General features: G+C 41.9%; 1 protein-coding gene across 1 annotated transcript in view; it reads left to right on the top strand.

Moving 5' to 3' along the window:
* The window catches only part of APOLD1 (apolipoprotein L domain containing 1), a 39,306-nt gene extending 24,537 nt beyond the window's left edge, over positions 1-14,769 (top strand). Inside the window, exon 2 of the mRNA XM_032472975.1 lies at positions 11,114-14,769. Within this exon, the coding sequence (XP_032328866.1) occupies positions 11,114-11,836 (723 nt within the window). The 3' untranslated portion in view covers positions 11,837-14,769. The remainder of the gene's footprint in view (positions 1-11,113) is intronic.
* Positions 14,770-16,811: the final 2,042 nt, after the last annotated feature.

Genomic DNA, 16,811 nt, shown 5'->3' with positions numbered 1-16,811 from the left:
TCAAATTTACTTATAATCAAGGAAGTGCATTTTAAAATGGCAGCATAAAATTTCATAGTATGGACATAACAGAGTTTAACCATTTTCTGACTGGTGAAAATTTAGATTTTTTTAACTTATTACATACAATGCTCAGTGAACATCTCTGTCTTTGCTTCTTACATCTATGCTTTTGAGATATTAAATCTTGTAAACTTAAACCTTGAGTATGACAGCAAACATCTTGGTATCTGAGCCCCAAATAGAAGTTGCAAATTATGTGAATGTACTCTGAAACTTACCAGCAGAATGTACTTTGTGTTTTATTCTTAATCATGTGCTTAATCTAATACACTTAGGGACTACTGGAACCTTTTCTGGTCAGATTAATTCAAACAGTCAGAAATTGTTCTCTTTCCTTGAAATAAAGCTGATTGAAGGATTACACTGTCTGAATAGCTGTTGGATTCAGAAACTCCTTTACAAAGACTTACTTTATTTTTAGCTTTAAAAAATATCCGTGATTTCTTTTGGATTAAAGGTCTAAACATGCATGTTCCACCAGAGCCTTACTTTTTCATTCATCATAGCTATAGCTTGTTTGTTGCTCATATAAATGTAAGTTATGTTCCAGGGAGAAGAAGTTGCTGACCCTCTACCTGGGAGGGAGAGAAAATATTTATCAGATTCAAAATAAGTGTGTCTTTTGTTCCAGCAATTCCAATTTTAGGAATCTCTCCTACAGAAATACTCACCAAAAGTAAACACACATACACATACTCACACGCGAGGATGTTCACTGCACCATTGTTTGTACTAAACAATTCAATTGAAAATATGATAAATGTCCATCAATAAAGGAATAGTTAAACAAATCATGACTTGTCCATACGATGAGCAACAGCTACGTGTATCACCTTGGAAAAGTGTCTGTAGAAGAGAGGGTCCTGGCAGGAAATGGAACTGACCCCAGATGGTTCAAATGAAGAGATTTTAAGGAAGGGTTTACTTACAGAGGTTGGGCAGTGTTAAACAAATTACGCCATCTGGGCGTACCCACAGACTAGCAGTAGTGGAAAGCTATTACCAGTCCTAGGGCTTAAGGTACAAGGTACAAGGGAGAGAACATAAACGATGGGACTCCAGAGAGATTTGGAACCATAGAGGCAGGGCCAACCAGTGAAACTATAGCCAATGAGAGATTCAGCTGTAGTCATCCCTTGGTATCCATGGGAGACTGGTTTCAGGACCCCCTATGGATATCAAAATCTGTGGATGCTTGACCCCATATAGTTGGCCCTCTGTATCCATGGGGATGTGGAACCTGCAGATGTGGAGGGCTGACTGTACTGCAAAAGACAGAGCTGAAGTGAGGGAAAGCAGGTAAGGAATACTGTGACTTCATTCCTCCTGCTCTGATCTCCTGTGGGTATCTCCCACTGGCTGGACCCATTCAGAAGCATCTGGTAAGGGCGCCTGAGTGAGGAGGTACATAGGAGTCAACCTGCTGGGGTACAGAGCAGGCAGAGGAAAAGGGCCAAAAATAATCTACGGGGATATTGAATGATTAGCACAACATTTGTGTTATATTTTTTAAGTGCGAAAAAAGCAGTATAGCCATATATACAATATGCTATTTTTGTAAAAGAAAATCACAACCACATATTTATATTGTAAACATTATGGAAGAACACATAGCAAACTATAAACTTTTGTTTTTGAGCTGTCACTGATTTTGCACATTTTTTTAAAATTCATTTTTTTGTTTTTGTTTTTTTTCAGGGTAGGGGTAATTAGGTTTATTCATGTTTTTAATGGAGGTACTGGGGATCGAACCTGGGACCTCGTGCATGCCAAGCACACACTCTACCTCTGAGCTATACCCTCCCCCTCCAACCTATGAACTTTAATATTACTTCTAAGGGATGAAAACAGCTGGAGAGGGAAAACTTTCTAACTCCTACGTTTTTATATTATACGAATCTATGACAAGAAATATTACTTCTGTGGTTAGAAAAATAAAGATAAGCTATATTTTCCATGAAAAGAAAGCACTGTTATGCCTAAGATGAAGATGGTAGGAGAAGCCTTTAAATGGTTATTAAACAGTTAATTCACTTAAGGGCATTGCATAAACACCTCCAAAAATCTATTTTTTTCATGTTAAAGTAAAAGAGTAAATCTTATATGCTGTCGTGTTGGTTAGTGTTCTCTGTTGCAAAGATCAGAAAGCAAGATCCTTCAAAGAATAAAAGGGGAGTTAAAAAAAAATAAGGATGTGGGATGGCTCAAGGAACAGAAAGATGGCAAGAAATAAAAATGAAGACTTTCTGTTTGCTTCTCAGGTCCTTGTCTCTTTATTTTTCTCAGCAAACTTTCTCTGCTCTTTGGGCATATAACGGGAAAAATGTAGCTTCTACACAGATCTTGAGTTCCATATTTCAGTTCCAGCCACTGAAAAGACTAACTTAACTCTGTCTAGGTCCAAATTTCAAAATCCTAGGAGAAAGACTGGCCAAGTTTCATTCAGATATCCACCTCTGGCCCAATAGGCTACAGTCAGTAAAGCAGGGTCATGTAACACGATACGGACACAGATCCTGGAATCCTCTGGATGGAGATAAAAAACTACTTTTACATCAAGAGTGAGGCGTATGTTCCCAAGTTATCTACTACAGTTACAAAAGGGGCAAGAATGTTAAAAAATTGATCAGCTAAAAATCACTTTTGAACTGCCCCATAGCTGGGGAAAAAAAAAGGTATTTCGGAGAGAGCCACAGACAGGCAATAGTAACACAATGATGAAAAACAAAATCAGCTGGTAAACTGAATAATATACTATCAGCATAATAAAGTACAAATGAACTATTTAAAAGCCTACAGGACATCAGAAATTACAAATAGTCACTGGTTTGGTACCAGTAACTTACATTTGTACCCAAATTTCTAGGTCTCAAAAGGATTCCACATTCATTTATAATTTAATCAAGAAAACTCTGTAATGGCAATTGAGGTTCAGAGAAGTTAAGTGATTTCCCTAAAGTTACACAGGAACCGCAGACTCAGGATTCAAGCCCCATATTTTCACTGTATACAGAGAGGTCTATCTTATAAGATATGCTTCCCCTCTTTTTCAAAGGTGGTTTAAACTTTTTTTAGCATAGAAAGTAAAAGCAGAAATAATTTTTATAGTAATAAATTCGTAGGGGAAAAAGTGGATTACAAAAAGTTATTTTCTCATCTAATTCAAAAGCAAATGATTTGAAAGGCCACTGAAGGAACTTTTTTTTTTTTTTTTAATAAAGCAAGTAACTAGAACAAGAACAATCCATTTTCAGGGTGTTGGAAGATACGATCCACCCTTGCTTCACTATAATGTTTAATGTGAAATGACTAAATTCTTTTATGAAAAATAGGAATTAAGCAAAGTTAAAAAACAATATCTAACATTCTCTGATCTACAAGAGACATGCTGAAAATGAAACTATTCAAGTATCTGAGAGCTGAAGGAACTCTTAAGATTTATTATGCCTCTGTACCTACAGAACCAGCAGGTGTTATAATCAGGAGGCAATGATTGCTGTATATGTCTGAGAACTTGAGAGATAATGACTGAGCCTGGGAAAGGAAGACACAAAGGCAATAGTTTCGCGGTGTCCTGGGAGATAAGAGAATCTTTATGGCTACCGGAGGGATGTGGACTCAGCTGCAGTCCTTCTGGCACCAGAGGAAAAGGCATGTGGTAAAGAAGTTATGCTGTAATAGGGCCCATGGGGCAAACGCTTCTCTATAAATGAGGTAATGTATGTTTCACCCACACGATCCCAGGTGTGCTGTGCAGGTGTGCACACCTGTGGAGGAGGAAGTGCAACAAACTTAAACTGGCTTTAGTTGATCACGTTAGGGAGACGGGGGCAATTTGAGAGCTCCCGGTGTCAGATCTGTCCAGAAGAATAAGAAAACAAGATTACAGTTTTTTTTTTCTGGAAAAAGGCAATTAAGACAGATTCTTCCTTTAAACATAAGAATCCTATGATGAAACAGCGATTTTCAAGATTATATTATATTGAATTAAAAACAGGTAATTGATAAGTAAAACAGAGTTTCCAGAAGTAGCTGTAAACAACAGTAACAAATCAGTGTAAGACAAAGACAGCAATAACAAATCTATAGAAAAGCATGTTACTGTTTTATAAAGTGATCAGTCTGGACAAGAATTAGCTTCAGAGGGGTTGGGTATAGCTCTGTGGTAGAGCACATGCTTAGCATGAATGAGGTCCTGGGTTCGATCCCCAGTACCTCCATTAAAAAAAATAAAATAGCTTAACTCACACCATGCAGTATAATAAACCCCAGGTGGGTCAAATTAGATTTAAAATTTTGTGGATTTCTTTCTTCCTTTCTTTTTTTATTCCCCCAAGCGTCAGTTTCCCCCTCCCTAATACACCAACCCTATCCTCATTTCCTAGTGTGAAATTTCTTCTGTCTGACCATATGTAGTGTTGGCAGGAGGGTGAAGTTCAGTTACCATCTTCTATTTGAAAGCTGAAGGTGATTGACCCTTCTTTTATCTACCCAGTAAAGCCAGGGGATGAGCATCTGACTTAAGCTCAGACAATCCAGTGATCACTCCTAGGACTTTGGTTCTTAAGCTGATGCAGTGAGAAGAACAGCGGTTGGTCAATGGCACCCAGACAGACCATTCCAGCCACAAAACAGCTGCTGAACTTCCAGCTCTGGTTTTCCAGAGCTCCTTGGTCCTGCCCTACTCTCAAGCATGTTCCCTTAGATTCTCAGCAGTCGTTTGTTTATACTAGCCAGAGTGAGATTTTCTCTATCCATATGGAGACTGCAAGTTCAAAGAAATAACTGATGGAGGAAAAGACTATATGAGATCATTGGTGGTGTCACAGTTCATCCTGAGATATCTCCTTTACAAGGAAAACACTGTGGTAGATGGTCCGATGGTTTGCATTTCTCCCTCTTGCCTCCCCCTAAAGGAGTACACTTCTCTAGCTCAGTGATGTTGCACATGACTTGACTGACCCCTAGAGTGTAAGAGGATGTGATGGGTACCATGTCTGAGCTGAAGCTTTGAGAATGATTTGTCAGTTTTGCTTCCAAAATATATATTTTACTTCATCCACTCCATTCTTCTACCAGTGCTGTCCAAACCCATGATAATCTCGTTCACCTACTTCAAAGCCTTCTAACGCATCTCCTGGCTTTTAGCTGGGTGCCTCTGAAACTCACCCTTCACACAGCTGTCAGTGATGTCAGATCTAACCTTGCAAGACCACAGATTAAAAGCCTCTGATGGTTCATCCTCCCCCGCACGGCATCTGAGAGCCATCCCGATTTACCTCCTATGTACCCCTTCAGCGTCACACCTGGATGGCACCTGGAACACCGCACCATGTCTTTGTCCACTCTGTTCCCTTAGCCTGCCCTCCTCTCCCTCCTAACTTTTGTCTGGATAATCACTTCTGTTCGGCTCTCAAGGCTCAGCTCAATGTCAGTGCTTCCAGAAAGTCACCCCCAGGGCTTCGTAGGCATGCACTTTTCCTGGGCTCCCTTGGTGCACACACTTCCAGTACTTCCCACACAGAGTTGAAATGATTTGTTCTGTGCGTTTCTCTCCAGTGGACTGCCTCCATCCTGGAGGGCAGATATGGTGTCTTACTCAGCTTTTTTATCCTCAGAATCCATCATGATGGCTGGCATACAGTAGTTATTCGATCCATGATCGTGGAGCTGACAGAAACCCAATAAATTAACCCTGGATATAAGGAAACTTTGAGTTGCCTCATAGCCTGCAGCAGGGATCCTTACAAAGCTGATGGCATAAACTGGTTCTTCTGGAAAGCAGTATAACATGTAGCAAAAACTATGACCATGTTCATTCTCCTTCACTTGGTGTTTTCCTGTTTGTGAATGCTCCCCAAAGAAATAATCCAAAGGGGGAAAATTTACACAGATGTTCTTGGCAACTCCAGTTAAAATAGGGGAAGAAAAAAAAACTGGAAGCAATCCAAGTGTCTAATAGGGAAATGACTAAGCAAACAATGGGATTATTACATAGCTATTAAAAAAGACAGAGGTGAGGACTATGTCAACATAGAGAAGTGTGTATCTGCAGGACCGTTAAGTGGAAAAAAGAACACAGACCAGTGTTTAAACACTAGTGGTTAAGGATGTGGGTGTACATTAACTGAAGATCAGAGGCCAATTTGGAGAAATGAAAATGGCTGGAATTCAGTGTTTGCTGGGTCTTTCCTTTCCTGTGCAAGTTCCATGAGTTTATGACAGTAAAAGCTGAACATCAGGCAACATGGATAGCCTGAAAGTCCTCACAGAATAAGGGCTCTCAGTTACCTACCAGCTTGTAATTCCATGCTAAATTCTCAACAAATTATTATAAAAATAATGACATTTCTCCAAGAGAACAAAACACTTTTCTTTAATTCAACAAGCAATTTTGAGAACTTAACTATCTGCTATGCTTATGAAATTTACCAAAAAATATGGTAAAGCGTCCCAGGTGGGTATGTTATTATTTTAACTTACTTTTGTTTATTTGGATGACTGTATATATTGGGACCTAGTACAAAGGAAAGTCTGAAAGACCTTTGGCCTAAACCTCACGTTCACAAATTGTCTCAGTTTTATACTTTCTATGTTGTCTCCGAAAGGTGGTCTATGTACAGTCGCCGAGGAAAAACTGCTAAGGATTAAAAAGAAAAAGTCATCATCACATCACTTTAAACTTGTGTCACATTGTCGATGTAGTGCACTCTTTTATAAATCCAGTGGTTATCTTGTGAATAAGAGTTATTGACAATGTAAGACATATTACACTCTCATTAAAAGAAATAAACCACAATTATTTATATCTTCTTTTAGAATTTCTTCATTTTTAAAAATTCACTGAGACCCTCAAAAAATGGAGGTGACCCTGTCTTCTCTAGACCTCTGGGAGACCCTAAGCATAATTATCACTTTACCTTTAAAATGTGATCATTTTAACTAAGCTAATGGGTTGTTCATAATCTCATTATATAGACACCTAACGTACAAACTGCTATCTCCTAGCTGGACTGTTTCTGTTGCCCTGTAACCAGTGGTCAGAAAATTCCCAGCTTCTACAGCAGTGGTTCACAGCCCTTTCTGCAGGTCAGAGTCAACCTATGTTTTTCCAGACCGCACTCCACTCCTCCTGACCTAGGCTCTCCAGGGCTGAAGTCTAGAGATTCCTATACTTAAAAAGCTTTCTTCTTCTTCTCTTTCCTGCACTGTATTTCCCTATGGTTCCAGGACTACGAATTCAAGTTAGCACTGTGGTTTAGTTGCATCATGGGTTTAACAGATCTGAAGGATAGCCTGAGGGTCAACCAACATTTTTAATATAGCCTCTCTGAGGTGATGTGCTACAAGTCCCCCAAAAAACAATTCAGAAAAGAAGTCTGAGGATGCAGTCCACAGATTTTGGGGAGAACTGCCTATGAAACACTTTGGATCAAAATACCTCCAATTAGACCTCAAATTTCTTACTGTGCTTAAATGTATAAAAGTAAATAAACACTGAATCAAAAATGTTACATTCAAGTGTCTGTTCCTTTTTTTTCCTTTTAACTCTATTTTTTACAAATTGAAGTATAGTTGATTTACAACATTGTGTTAGTTTCAGGTGTACAGCATAGTGATTCAGTTACATACACATAGTTTGTTCCGATTCTTTTCTATTATAGGTCATTACAATATATTGAATATAGTTTCCTGTGCTATACAGTAGGGCCTTGTTGTTTATCTATTTTTATATAGTAATTTGAATCTGCTAATCCCAAACTTTTAATTTATTCCTCCCCCACCCTCTTTCCCCTTTGGTAATCATAAGTTTGTTTTCTATGTCTGTGAGTCTGTTTCTGTTTGGTAAACAAGTTCATTTGTATTATTTTTTAGATTCCACATATGTTATATTGTATAATATTTGTCTTTCTCTGACTTACTTCACTTAGTATGATAATCTCTAGTTCCATTCATGTTGCTGCAAATGACATTATTTCATTCTTTTTTTATGACTGAGTGGTGTTCCATTGTATATATATACCATATCCTCTTTATCTATTCATCTGTTGATGGTCATGTCAATCTTATAAATGATGTGAAGTACCAGGTTTTTACAGGCAGTAAAACTTCAACAAGCCCAAACTATCAAATGATTGGATTCTTTTTCCCTCATGAAAACACAAATCTGAAGAAAATGAGTCTACCACACAGAGAAAAACAAATTCCAGGATGTGGGCTGAGGTCAGTACACATGCTGTGCATTCTCCTGCACCTTCTCCTCTTCATCCTAGTTCTGTAGCATGATTACTGATGCTCTGGAGATGAGTCTCTCTGCATCGCAGCAAAATGCACCATCCATGACATAAAGGTTTACTCGTGTTCATCTAAACCGAAAACACATAAGAAAATGTCCAGGGAAGTTGGAGGAGCATATAAGAACCAAAGAATCAGGGTACATTGTCTCACTCCCCATGCTGCCCCAATTTACCTGACCTTACATCCCCTTTGGAATGATTATGTCTATGGGGTCAAAGGAAACCACTTTCCTACAGGTAGATACTGAAGGCATCTGACTAAGGGTTATGTTTATATTCTGAGGAGATGTAACCAGGATATTTGGAAAAGGAACAAATTCAAAATTAAGTTCAAAAGGACCATGATTTTGAGTAGCAGAAAATGGCATTGTGTTGCTCAGTACAAAGCCTAGTTATAGAGGTGGAGGGTTTAATTGATACAGCTGTTGAGGCTTTTCAGCTGCATCAGAGAGTTGAGGCAATAATTACCGACGTGAAAAACCGCTCCAGCCTTCCTGATTCGAAGGTGAGAGTCTTGGAAGAAGGATGATGTATCTGGGACCCTGTAGGACGAGGCTTCCAGGCTGAACTGTTGCCACCAATCTGAATGCCCCAAGAAAGCACCCACGGATGCTTTTCCTTTGATTTTCCTCCCCTGAATGATCCAGAAAATTGCCCTTCAGCCCATGCTTCACTAACGTGGGACAGAATGCGCTCATGTAACTATTGCCTGGGCTACAGCCGCTGCTTCAGATGAAAACCCAGGAAGCCGAATCCCCGCTGCCACTGAAAGTTTATAATTAGCTCCTTGTGCAGCCTGACCCCACTGGTTTTTCTGACGCATTTGGCTCAAAATGCGTGCCCTTTCTGAGACCTCCAATATCTTCCCCGCAGCTGGAGATGCCACAAGCTGCACGCAGCACTTCCTGTGGGTGTGGCCTCGCATTCTTCAGGCTGCAAGCTGAATGAATCACGTGTTTCAACCACTCGCAGATTCACAGGGCTTTTTAAAATGCAGGGGTAGATCAGGAGTGGGCTCTCTCAGACATAAGAGGGTCCCCTCCCTCCTTTTTCTTTTTAAAAAATGATTTTGTAACGGTGGCCTCTCCAGAAACTCTAATTCGTCGGCCTGGGTGCATTTGATGTCCTCCCAGATAACGTCATCAGCTATTCTCAGGAGAGGAAAGGCAGGGTATGCCCCCTGGGACAATGACAACACTTGTTTCAAGTTGGGGAAGAGCCTGTGGTTCTTTTCCTGCGTTTGGGGGAAAGCGAGCACACAATGTTCATTTCCTAAATACGGGATGTGCTGCGAGGCTGGCGGGTCATTTTCCACCATGTCATATCCTTCTGGATGAAGGCAGCAGGGGCCAGGACAGGAAACGGCAAATTCTCAGAATGAGACCAGGCTTTCCCAGGGCGGTCATTGGCTCTCTGTTACTATAAAGTCTGCTCATACAGAAACAGCCTCAGATTTTTTCTTTCCTGGAGATAGCCAGAAGTGAATGGTAAGTGGGGAGGCCAGAGGGAGACTATCTGAGAAATAGCCATTGGATTTGTAATACAGGGGTTATATCCTTGGTCTATTATATATTTTGAGTGACTTTGTCTCATTTTGCTGAAAGGTGTCTTTATCTGGAAAATTGTCAGTGGTGGGTGGAATTATGGAGGCATGCAAATAAAATTAAGACCTAGGAGTCAGGAGACCAAGATTCTAGACTAGGCTCTATGAAAAAGTAGCTGCCTCTAGAACATGTGTATGTTTCAATTTCCTCATCTTCCAGATGAGAATAATGATGTCTGCCCTGATATCTCTCAGTAGTGAAATGTCCTATTTCTATGGCTTCTTTGCCACTTTCAAGAAGTTACTGACAATGAAAAGTAAGGTGACTATGAAGGGGGGGATTTCTGGCAACTAGGAAGGATGTATTTTTATCAGGATGTACAGTTCTCTCTGTTAGTCATCTTCAACTGGCTTCAATTCAACTTGGTACAGGTAGCCCTCAGTGAGTTGTTAAACAGAAATTTTGGCCACTTCTTAAACTTTATTCAACCATGACTCATTTTTAAAAGATGCTTTCCTGATAAAGGGACATGATGGTATTAACTGAATATAATTCATTTTAATTAGCAGTCATCAGAGAGTGAGATTTCTGAACACATTATGAGCTCTAGTTAGAAGAAATGAGGAAAACCACATCATAGGCTTGATTCTAAGATAAGAGCAGGGAAGAGAAACAGGCAGAAGAGCTGCTTCAGGTGAGCATCTAACGTAGAAAGATGTTTCTTACTAATGACAGTTTGACTTTTGAGTTTTGGGTGACTGAATGTTTTTCATTCATCAGAGACAAAAACAAAACAAAAACAAAAACAAAAAAACAAAAACTGTTACTGCAAGGCTCTTAGGATCCAAATCTTCACATAGGGGAAGGTCTGTATAAACAGGTACAACCGACCACTTGCAAAGTACTACCTTTCTAACAGAGCAGGGGCCTCGGTATTGAAGTAGACTTCTAATACCACCCCGCCCTTATTTAAAAGATAAGAAAGCCAGTCCATCCTTGGCGTTCCCTGGGAGAAAAGCGGACAACAGCATTACTCCTATTGCCCTATGCACATTTAAGGTCCTGGGAACTTGGGGGACTTGTCCCAGATTACAGAACGGGTCTTTGAGAACTTGACACATGACTCACTGGAAAATGACCCGTTTCCCCTTGCGTGGCAGTAGCTGTTGTGTTTTGACTCCGGGCTAACCGCGTGTCGTGTCCCCGCAGGCCATGGAGGGGTCGGCGGCCCGGGAGCTGCAGGGCGCGGACGCGCTGCGCCGCTTCCAGGGGTTGCTGCTGGACCGCCGCGGCCGGCTGCATGGGCAGCTGCTGCGCCTGCGCGAGGTGGCCCGGCGCCTGGAGCGTCTCCGCCGGCGCTCCCTGGTGGCCAACGTGGCCGGCAGCTCCCTGAGCGCGGCGGGCGCTGTGGCCGCCATCGTGGGACTCTCGCTCAGCCCGGTCACCCTGGGGGTCTCGCTGCTGGCGTCGGCCGTGGGGCTGGGGGTGGCCACCGCCGGAGGGGCCATCACCATCACGTCTGATCTCTCCCTGATCTTCTGCAACTCCCGGGAGCTGCGACGGGTGCAGGAGATCACGGCCACCTGCCAGGACCAGATGCGGGAGATCCTGAGCTGCCTCGACTTCTTCTGCCGCGGGCAGGGCCGCGGGGACCGCCAGCTGCTGCAGTGCGGGAGGAACGCCTCCATTGCGCTGTACAACTCTGTCTACTTCATCGTCTTCTTCGGTTCCCGCGGCTTCCTCATCCCCAGGCGGGCTGAGGGGGCCACCAAAGTTAGCCAGGCCGTGCTGAAGGCCAAGATTCAGAAACTGGCCGAGAGCCTGGAGTCCTGCACCGGGGCCCTGGACGAGCTCAGTGAGCAGCTGGAGTCCAGAGTCCAGCTCTGCACGAAGAGCAGCCGTGGCCACGACCTCAAGATCTCAGCTGACTAGCCCGCGGGGCTGTTTTTCTGAGAACATCTTTTCTCCCTAAAGACCGAGGCCAGAAACCAACCCCTCTGGGATGCTCCAGATTTGTAACTCCATCACAAAAACACCAAGTTGGGTTAGGACCTGAACGCAAAGGACGGGAAAAACTGTTCTTGAAGGGGGGGGGGGAGGTTGGTGGGGGCATGTCCTTCCATGTCCTTTCCCATCACTGCAACATCCTGCCTGGGGCTGAGCGCTGGGGACTTTTTACTTGCCTGATCTTGGTGGAATATGTGACCTGAAAAAAAAATTGTTGTGGCGTCCCTGCCCCTGCCACCGCCCCAGTGGTTTGAGCCCAGGCTGGAGAGGGTACAGACATGGCCACCCTCTGAAGTCATCAAAATGCCTGTGAGAGGAGACACTAGCTTTAAACCCTCTCTGCCAGAGTTTCTGAGTACAGAGAACTCCAGAGTCTAGAGCAAATCAGACCCTCTCTGAACTGTGTAGGAGGGTTCAGGATGCAGCAGGGGCACCCTCCCCGTGACACCTGTCCCCTCTCCTCTCAGGGTGCCCACTCACAGATCCAGCCTGGGGATGGAGTGGACCTTCCTGGATGGCTTCGTACTCCAGACCTCCAGGTACTCTGAGAGGGGAGATGAACTAAACGGTCATTTAAGTCCTGTCCCCTTGTGGGAAGAAACTGAGGCCAAGGAAGAGGAAGCGACTGCTTCATTTACTTACATCATAGTGCAGAGAGGCAGCAATGGCTTTTAAGTTAGTCCTGGGTTTATTCTCCCTGAGACTTGGCTTCCTGATCTGTAAGATGGATGCTAAAATCTCACCCTGTTGGGAGTTATTAAGTGAGATAAAGTGCCAAGCACCAAGTCTGGATCACCAAGTGTGGCCCCTGGGCTGGCAACATTAACATTACCTGGAAACTTGTTAGAAAGGCAGATTCTTAGACTCAACTCTAGACTTGAGGAGTCAGAAACTCTGGAGGTGGGGACTGGCAACCTGTGTTTAAACAGCCCTCAGGGTGATTTGATGTCTGCTAAGATTTGAAAACCACTGCAATAGGTGTTAGTTTCTGAGCCCCTAATGAGCTTTCACGAAGTCTGTAGCCTCTTTAGGGGCTCCACGGTCTTCAGAGTCACTCACAGAAGGTCAGGGACAGACTGTGTCCCAGAAGTAAAAGAATGTGCGTGGGAGCCGGCTTTGTCAGTGCATCCTGGTGCAATTTCCTCCCAGGCGAACTAAGGGCTGTAACACAATCAACCCTTTAGAGGGCAGTGTTAGCCACTCGTTGTAGACACCGGTACAGAAAGGAATGTGAACTTAATGGAATCTGACCTTTATATTATCTTCTCTAAAAACCTCCAGACCGTGTTTTTTTTTTTTTTTTCTTCTTAATTTATTTTAACTTTATTTAATTTCTTTTTATTATTTGCGTTTAATTTTATTTAACCACAACATTAGGGGGAAAAAAAGTAGGGAATAGCAAGTTTCTGAACGGGGGACTACTGAGGTTCTTGTCGGGAGATGAAGTTGAGTTTGCCTTTCTAAGATGGGGCCTTAGCTGAAAACAGCATTGCTTTCCTTCAACAAGACTCTCTCCTTCAGAGGGGAGTTTTTTTTTTCCCCACAGTGTTTTAAATGATCCTTTTAAGTAAATGTGGGAAGTTCTGGATAGAGAGACCAGGAGCTGAATTTAAGCTTATAAATGGAGGTGTGACTTAGTGAATATTGAAATGATACAAGCATATTTATCCTGAAGGTACTTTGCCAGCAGGTATCACTTGATCTGAAAAGCCTTCCCTATTTAGTTTGGGGGAGGGGGACCCAATTAGAGGCATATGAAGGAAGTACTTAGATTTTGGAAGCCTGATGTCTGGTGAAATTGGGTCTTATGGACAATAGACAAACTAGCTTTTGTTATGGTGGTGATGTCTTATATTTTCACTCTGGGAGCTATAAGAAATCTGTAAGCTGTCTCTAAGAAAATACTTCCAATTTCTTCAATTTCCATTCCTACAACTGTACTGTTGAAAAATATGTTGAAAAGTCTTTGGGACCATACACACAAAAACTTGGCTTTATTATTTAATTATTTAATATGCTTTAAATTTACTCAGTTGACCCCCATGCTTCCCAATGATGGCAGTGTGTCTGAGGAAGTGGAATTTCAGTGCTGGGGAGATGGATTGGTGTTTCTGTATTTTTTTTTCCTATAAACTGCAATTGATCTGTATCCTGATTTATTTTAAAGTTGGTACTTTTTTTTTTTAAATGGTATCATTTCCTAGATTACCTTGCACACGTGCTAGCGTTTTAGATCGCCAGAATGTACTTCACATGGTTGTTTATATAATGGTAAAAAGGTACAGTCACTCCCTAACTCCATCTTTTATTAGTGCTTAAGTGTGAATTAATTTCCAATGCCTGAGCTGTGCCCTAGAAATAAACCGGGCACTTTTGGAAGCAGCAGCAGTAAACATTTCCTATCAGTAGGGTATTTTGAGTGTATCAAAATCTTACACTGCTGAAGCTATAATTTCAGTGACCCACTTTACATCTAAAGAAGGATGTCTACTTTGGAACAGTACTTTGCACATTATGGGAGCTCAGTAAATGCAATTGAATAATTTAGTGAATTGCTTAGCTATATTAATAGGAATTCGTTAATAATGACAGATCATCCATCTTCTTATGTGTCTGTTAAAAAGATGGATGCCTCTCCCCAGATTTAAGTCAAGTTCAGTTAAATGGATCCTAGAGGCAAGTATTTTATTTACTTCTTTTGTGGGAATGTGAACAAGGCTTTTCCTTCAGGCCTTCATTCTATAAACAAAGAGATTGAAATGTTATGTTGTAAAGGGAAGAAGAGAAAGGAGTATTTAGATGACAAGTGTACTTCAGAAAAATATCTGAGTTTGAAAAATAAATATGTTTATACTAAAGGTTTAAGTGCTTCTGTCGGCTTCTGGGGTTTTCAATCATTTGGATTGTTTCCTTTCACAGTAAAGGAGATTCATTTGGTTCTGCATGTCAGGGATTCAATGAAACTAGATTCTACTCTTAAAAAAAATAATCCTTAGCAAACATTCTGATTCTAATCTCTTCGATGCATTTGTGCTCAGGCACCTGTCATTTCCAATGTGGTAAATGTCAAAGTCAAAAGTATTTACCGGGAGAGAAAAAGAGAGAGAAGAGTGGTGTAGGAGCCACTCCAGATCAGATACGTCAAACAATTTGTCAACTTGATATAGTTCTCACTCAATGCCTTGGTGTGAAAAGAAAGTAGATGGAATTGAGACATTGAGATAAAGGCATTGTGCAGAGATAAATGGGGATACAGTTAAATGCAGCAATTTTTGAATTCCACATTTTTTTCCCTCACTGCAGCAAAATCAGTCCTTTCCTTTTATTGAATTAAATTGCCCATTCCTCACACTTCTTGATCTTCCCTGTAATTAAATCCCTAATCTCATGTTAGCCTGTGTATAAATTAGTGACTTTGAAAAAGAGCAGAGATTTAATCATTTTTACTTAGAATATTCAGCATCAAACAGCATAAAACCATTTTTAAAAAGTAATCTACTCATATTCGGGAATTCTGTTACTGTCTAGAAATCAGACACCCAACAGTTTCAAATCTTTGAACATAACAACCTGGGAAATAACTGAAAGGAATCCTAGAATCAGCCAAATTAGTCTTCATAAAACCCAAATGCTAGAAGCAGAAAGGGATGGGGAGGGGCAGCATTTATATTACAAAGGCAAAACTTTTCCAGAAATCTCCAGGGGACTTCACCTTGCGAGTCAGTGATCTTGCCCATGCCAGGCAGGCTGAGAAATGTAGAACTTTTAGCTAGGAACTAGCTGTTCCCAATATACCTAGGATTCTCTTTGTAAAGACCAAAAGGAGGGTGGACATTGGGTAGTGGGGCCAGCAATCCAAACAAAGGCCCGATAGTGGTTGCTGCAGTCGGTTGAGAACTATTGCCCTGGAGGTGATCTCACTGTCAGAGTGCCAGCCTTGGAGTCTCCACTCTGGAAACATCCCTGAATCTGGGTGTTGCCCTGTTAATGACTGTGCAACCAAAAAAAACCAAAAAAACAAACAAAAAAACCCCGCTGTGTTGGCAGGATCCTGGCTGTTTGCAAAGGCCAGCCATGAGCTGGGATCCTATCTTTGCTGAAGCATATGGTATTCCTGTCATAACAAGTATCCTTTTAGTTAATTGCAATAAATCTCTCCTTGTTGAGTTGACAGGAGGTTGGGATGTTGTTACTTTTTGCTCCTGGCAGACTCACAGGGGGGAAAGTAAACCCTGCTGTGGTTTGGACTAGGACAAAGAGTGAGCCCTAAGATCTGGAAATAATCCCTTAGCAACCAGAGCGTTGTTAGGAGAGGGGAAATTGTGCTGATGAAGCGAGACCCCTAAGGGGCCAGGAATGAATATTAGGCATCCTTAGCAGCCCCCCCAACCCCAATTCTGAGCGGCATTAGCACTGGTTTGTGGAGAGAAGACCCTCTGATGTGGTCTTGCTTGCACAGGTGAAGCTTGTCCATAGGAAGCTACATCTGCAGAGAATGATGTTTAATCCCATTGTACGTTTCCAATATAACTCCAGGGCTGGGAGTGCCGGCAGGCCTGCAACCTGATTTGCTCCAGAACTTTTGCAATGAGTCATGCCCAAGATCACTGCCTCCCAAGCACACCGGGCAGCCATAGCATGGCTTGTCCCAGCATTTGTGTGGATCCAGTCGTTAAATTAACCCAAACAACTGTAACCGAGATAAGCTTTTTCTGTGGATGGAATTGGGGAGGGGAAGTGATGTCCAAAATCTTTCTTTCAGGCCCCAAATTTCCTTTGCCAGACTCCCTGGTTGACATGGAGACGTTTATTAAAACTGATTGTGTTATTAAAACTTCACTGTCAAAATGTCATCGAAGAACAATACTTTTCTCAGTGCTTAAATCAAATGCCATTTAGA

This window comes from Camelus ferus, chromosome 34 (assembly GCF_009834535.1).
Source record: "Camelus ferus isolate YT-003-E chromosome 34, BCGSAC_Cfer_1.0, whole genome shotgun sequence".
Classification (NCBI taxonomy): domain Eukaryota; kingdom Metazoa; phylum Chordata; class Mammalia; order Artiodactyla; family Camelidae; genus Camelus; species Camelus ferus.
This window is presented reverse-complemented; position numbering and strand designations above follow the sequence as displayed.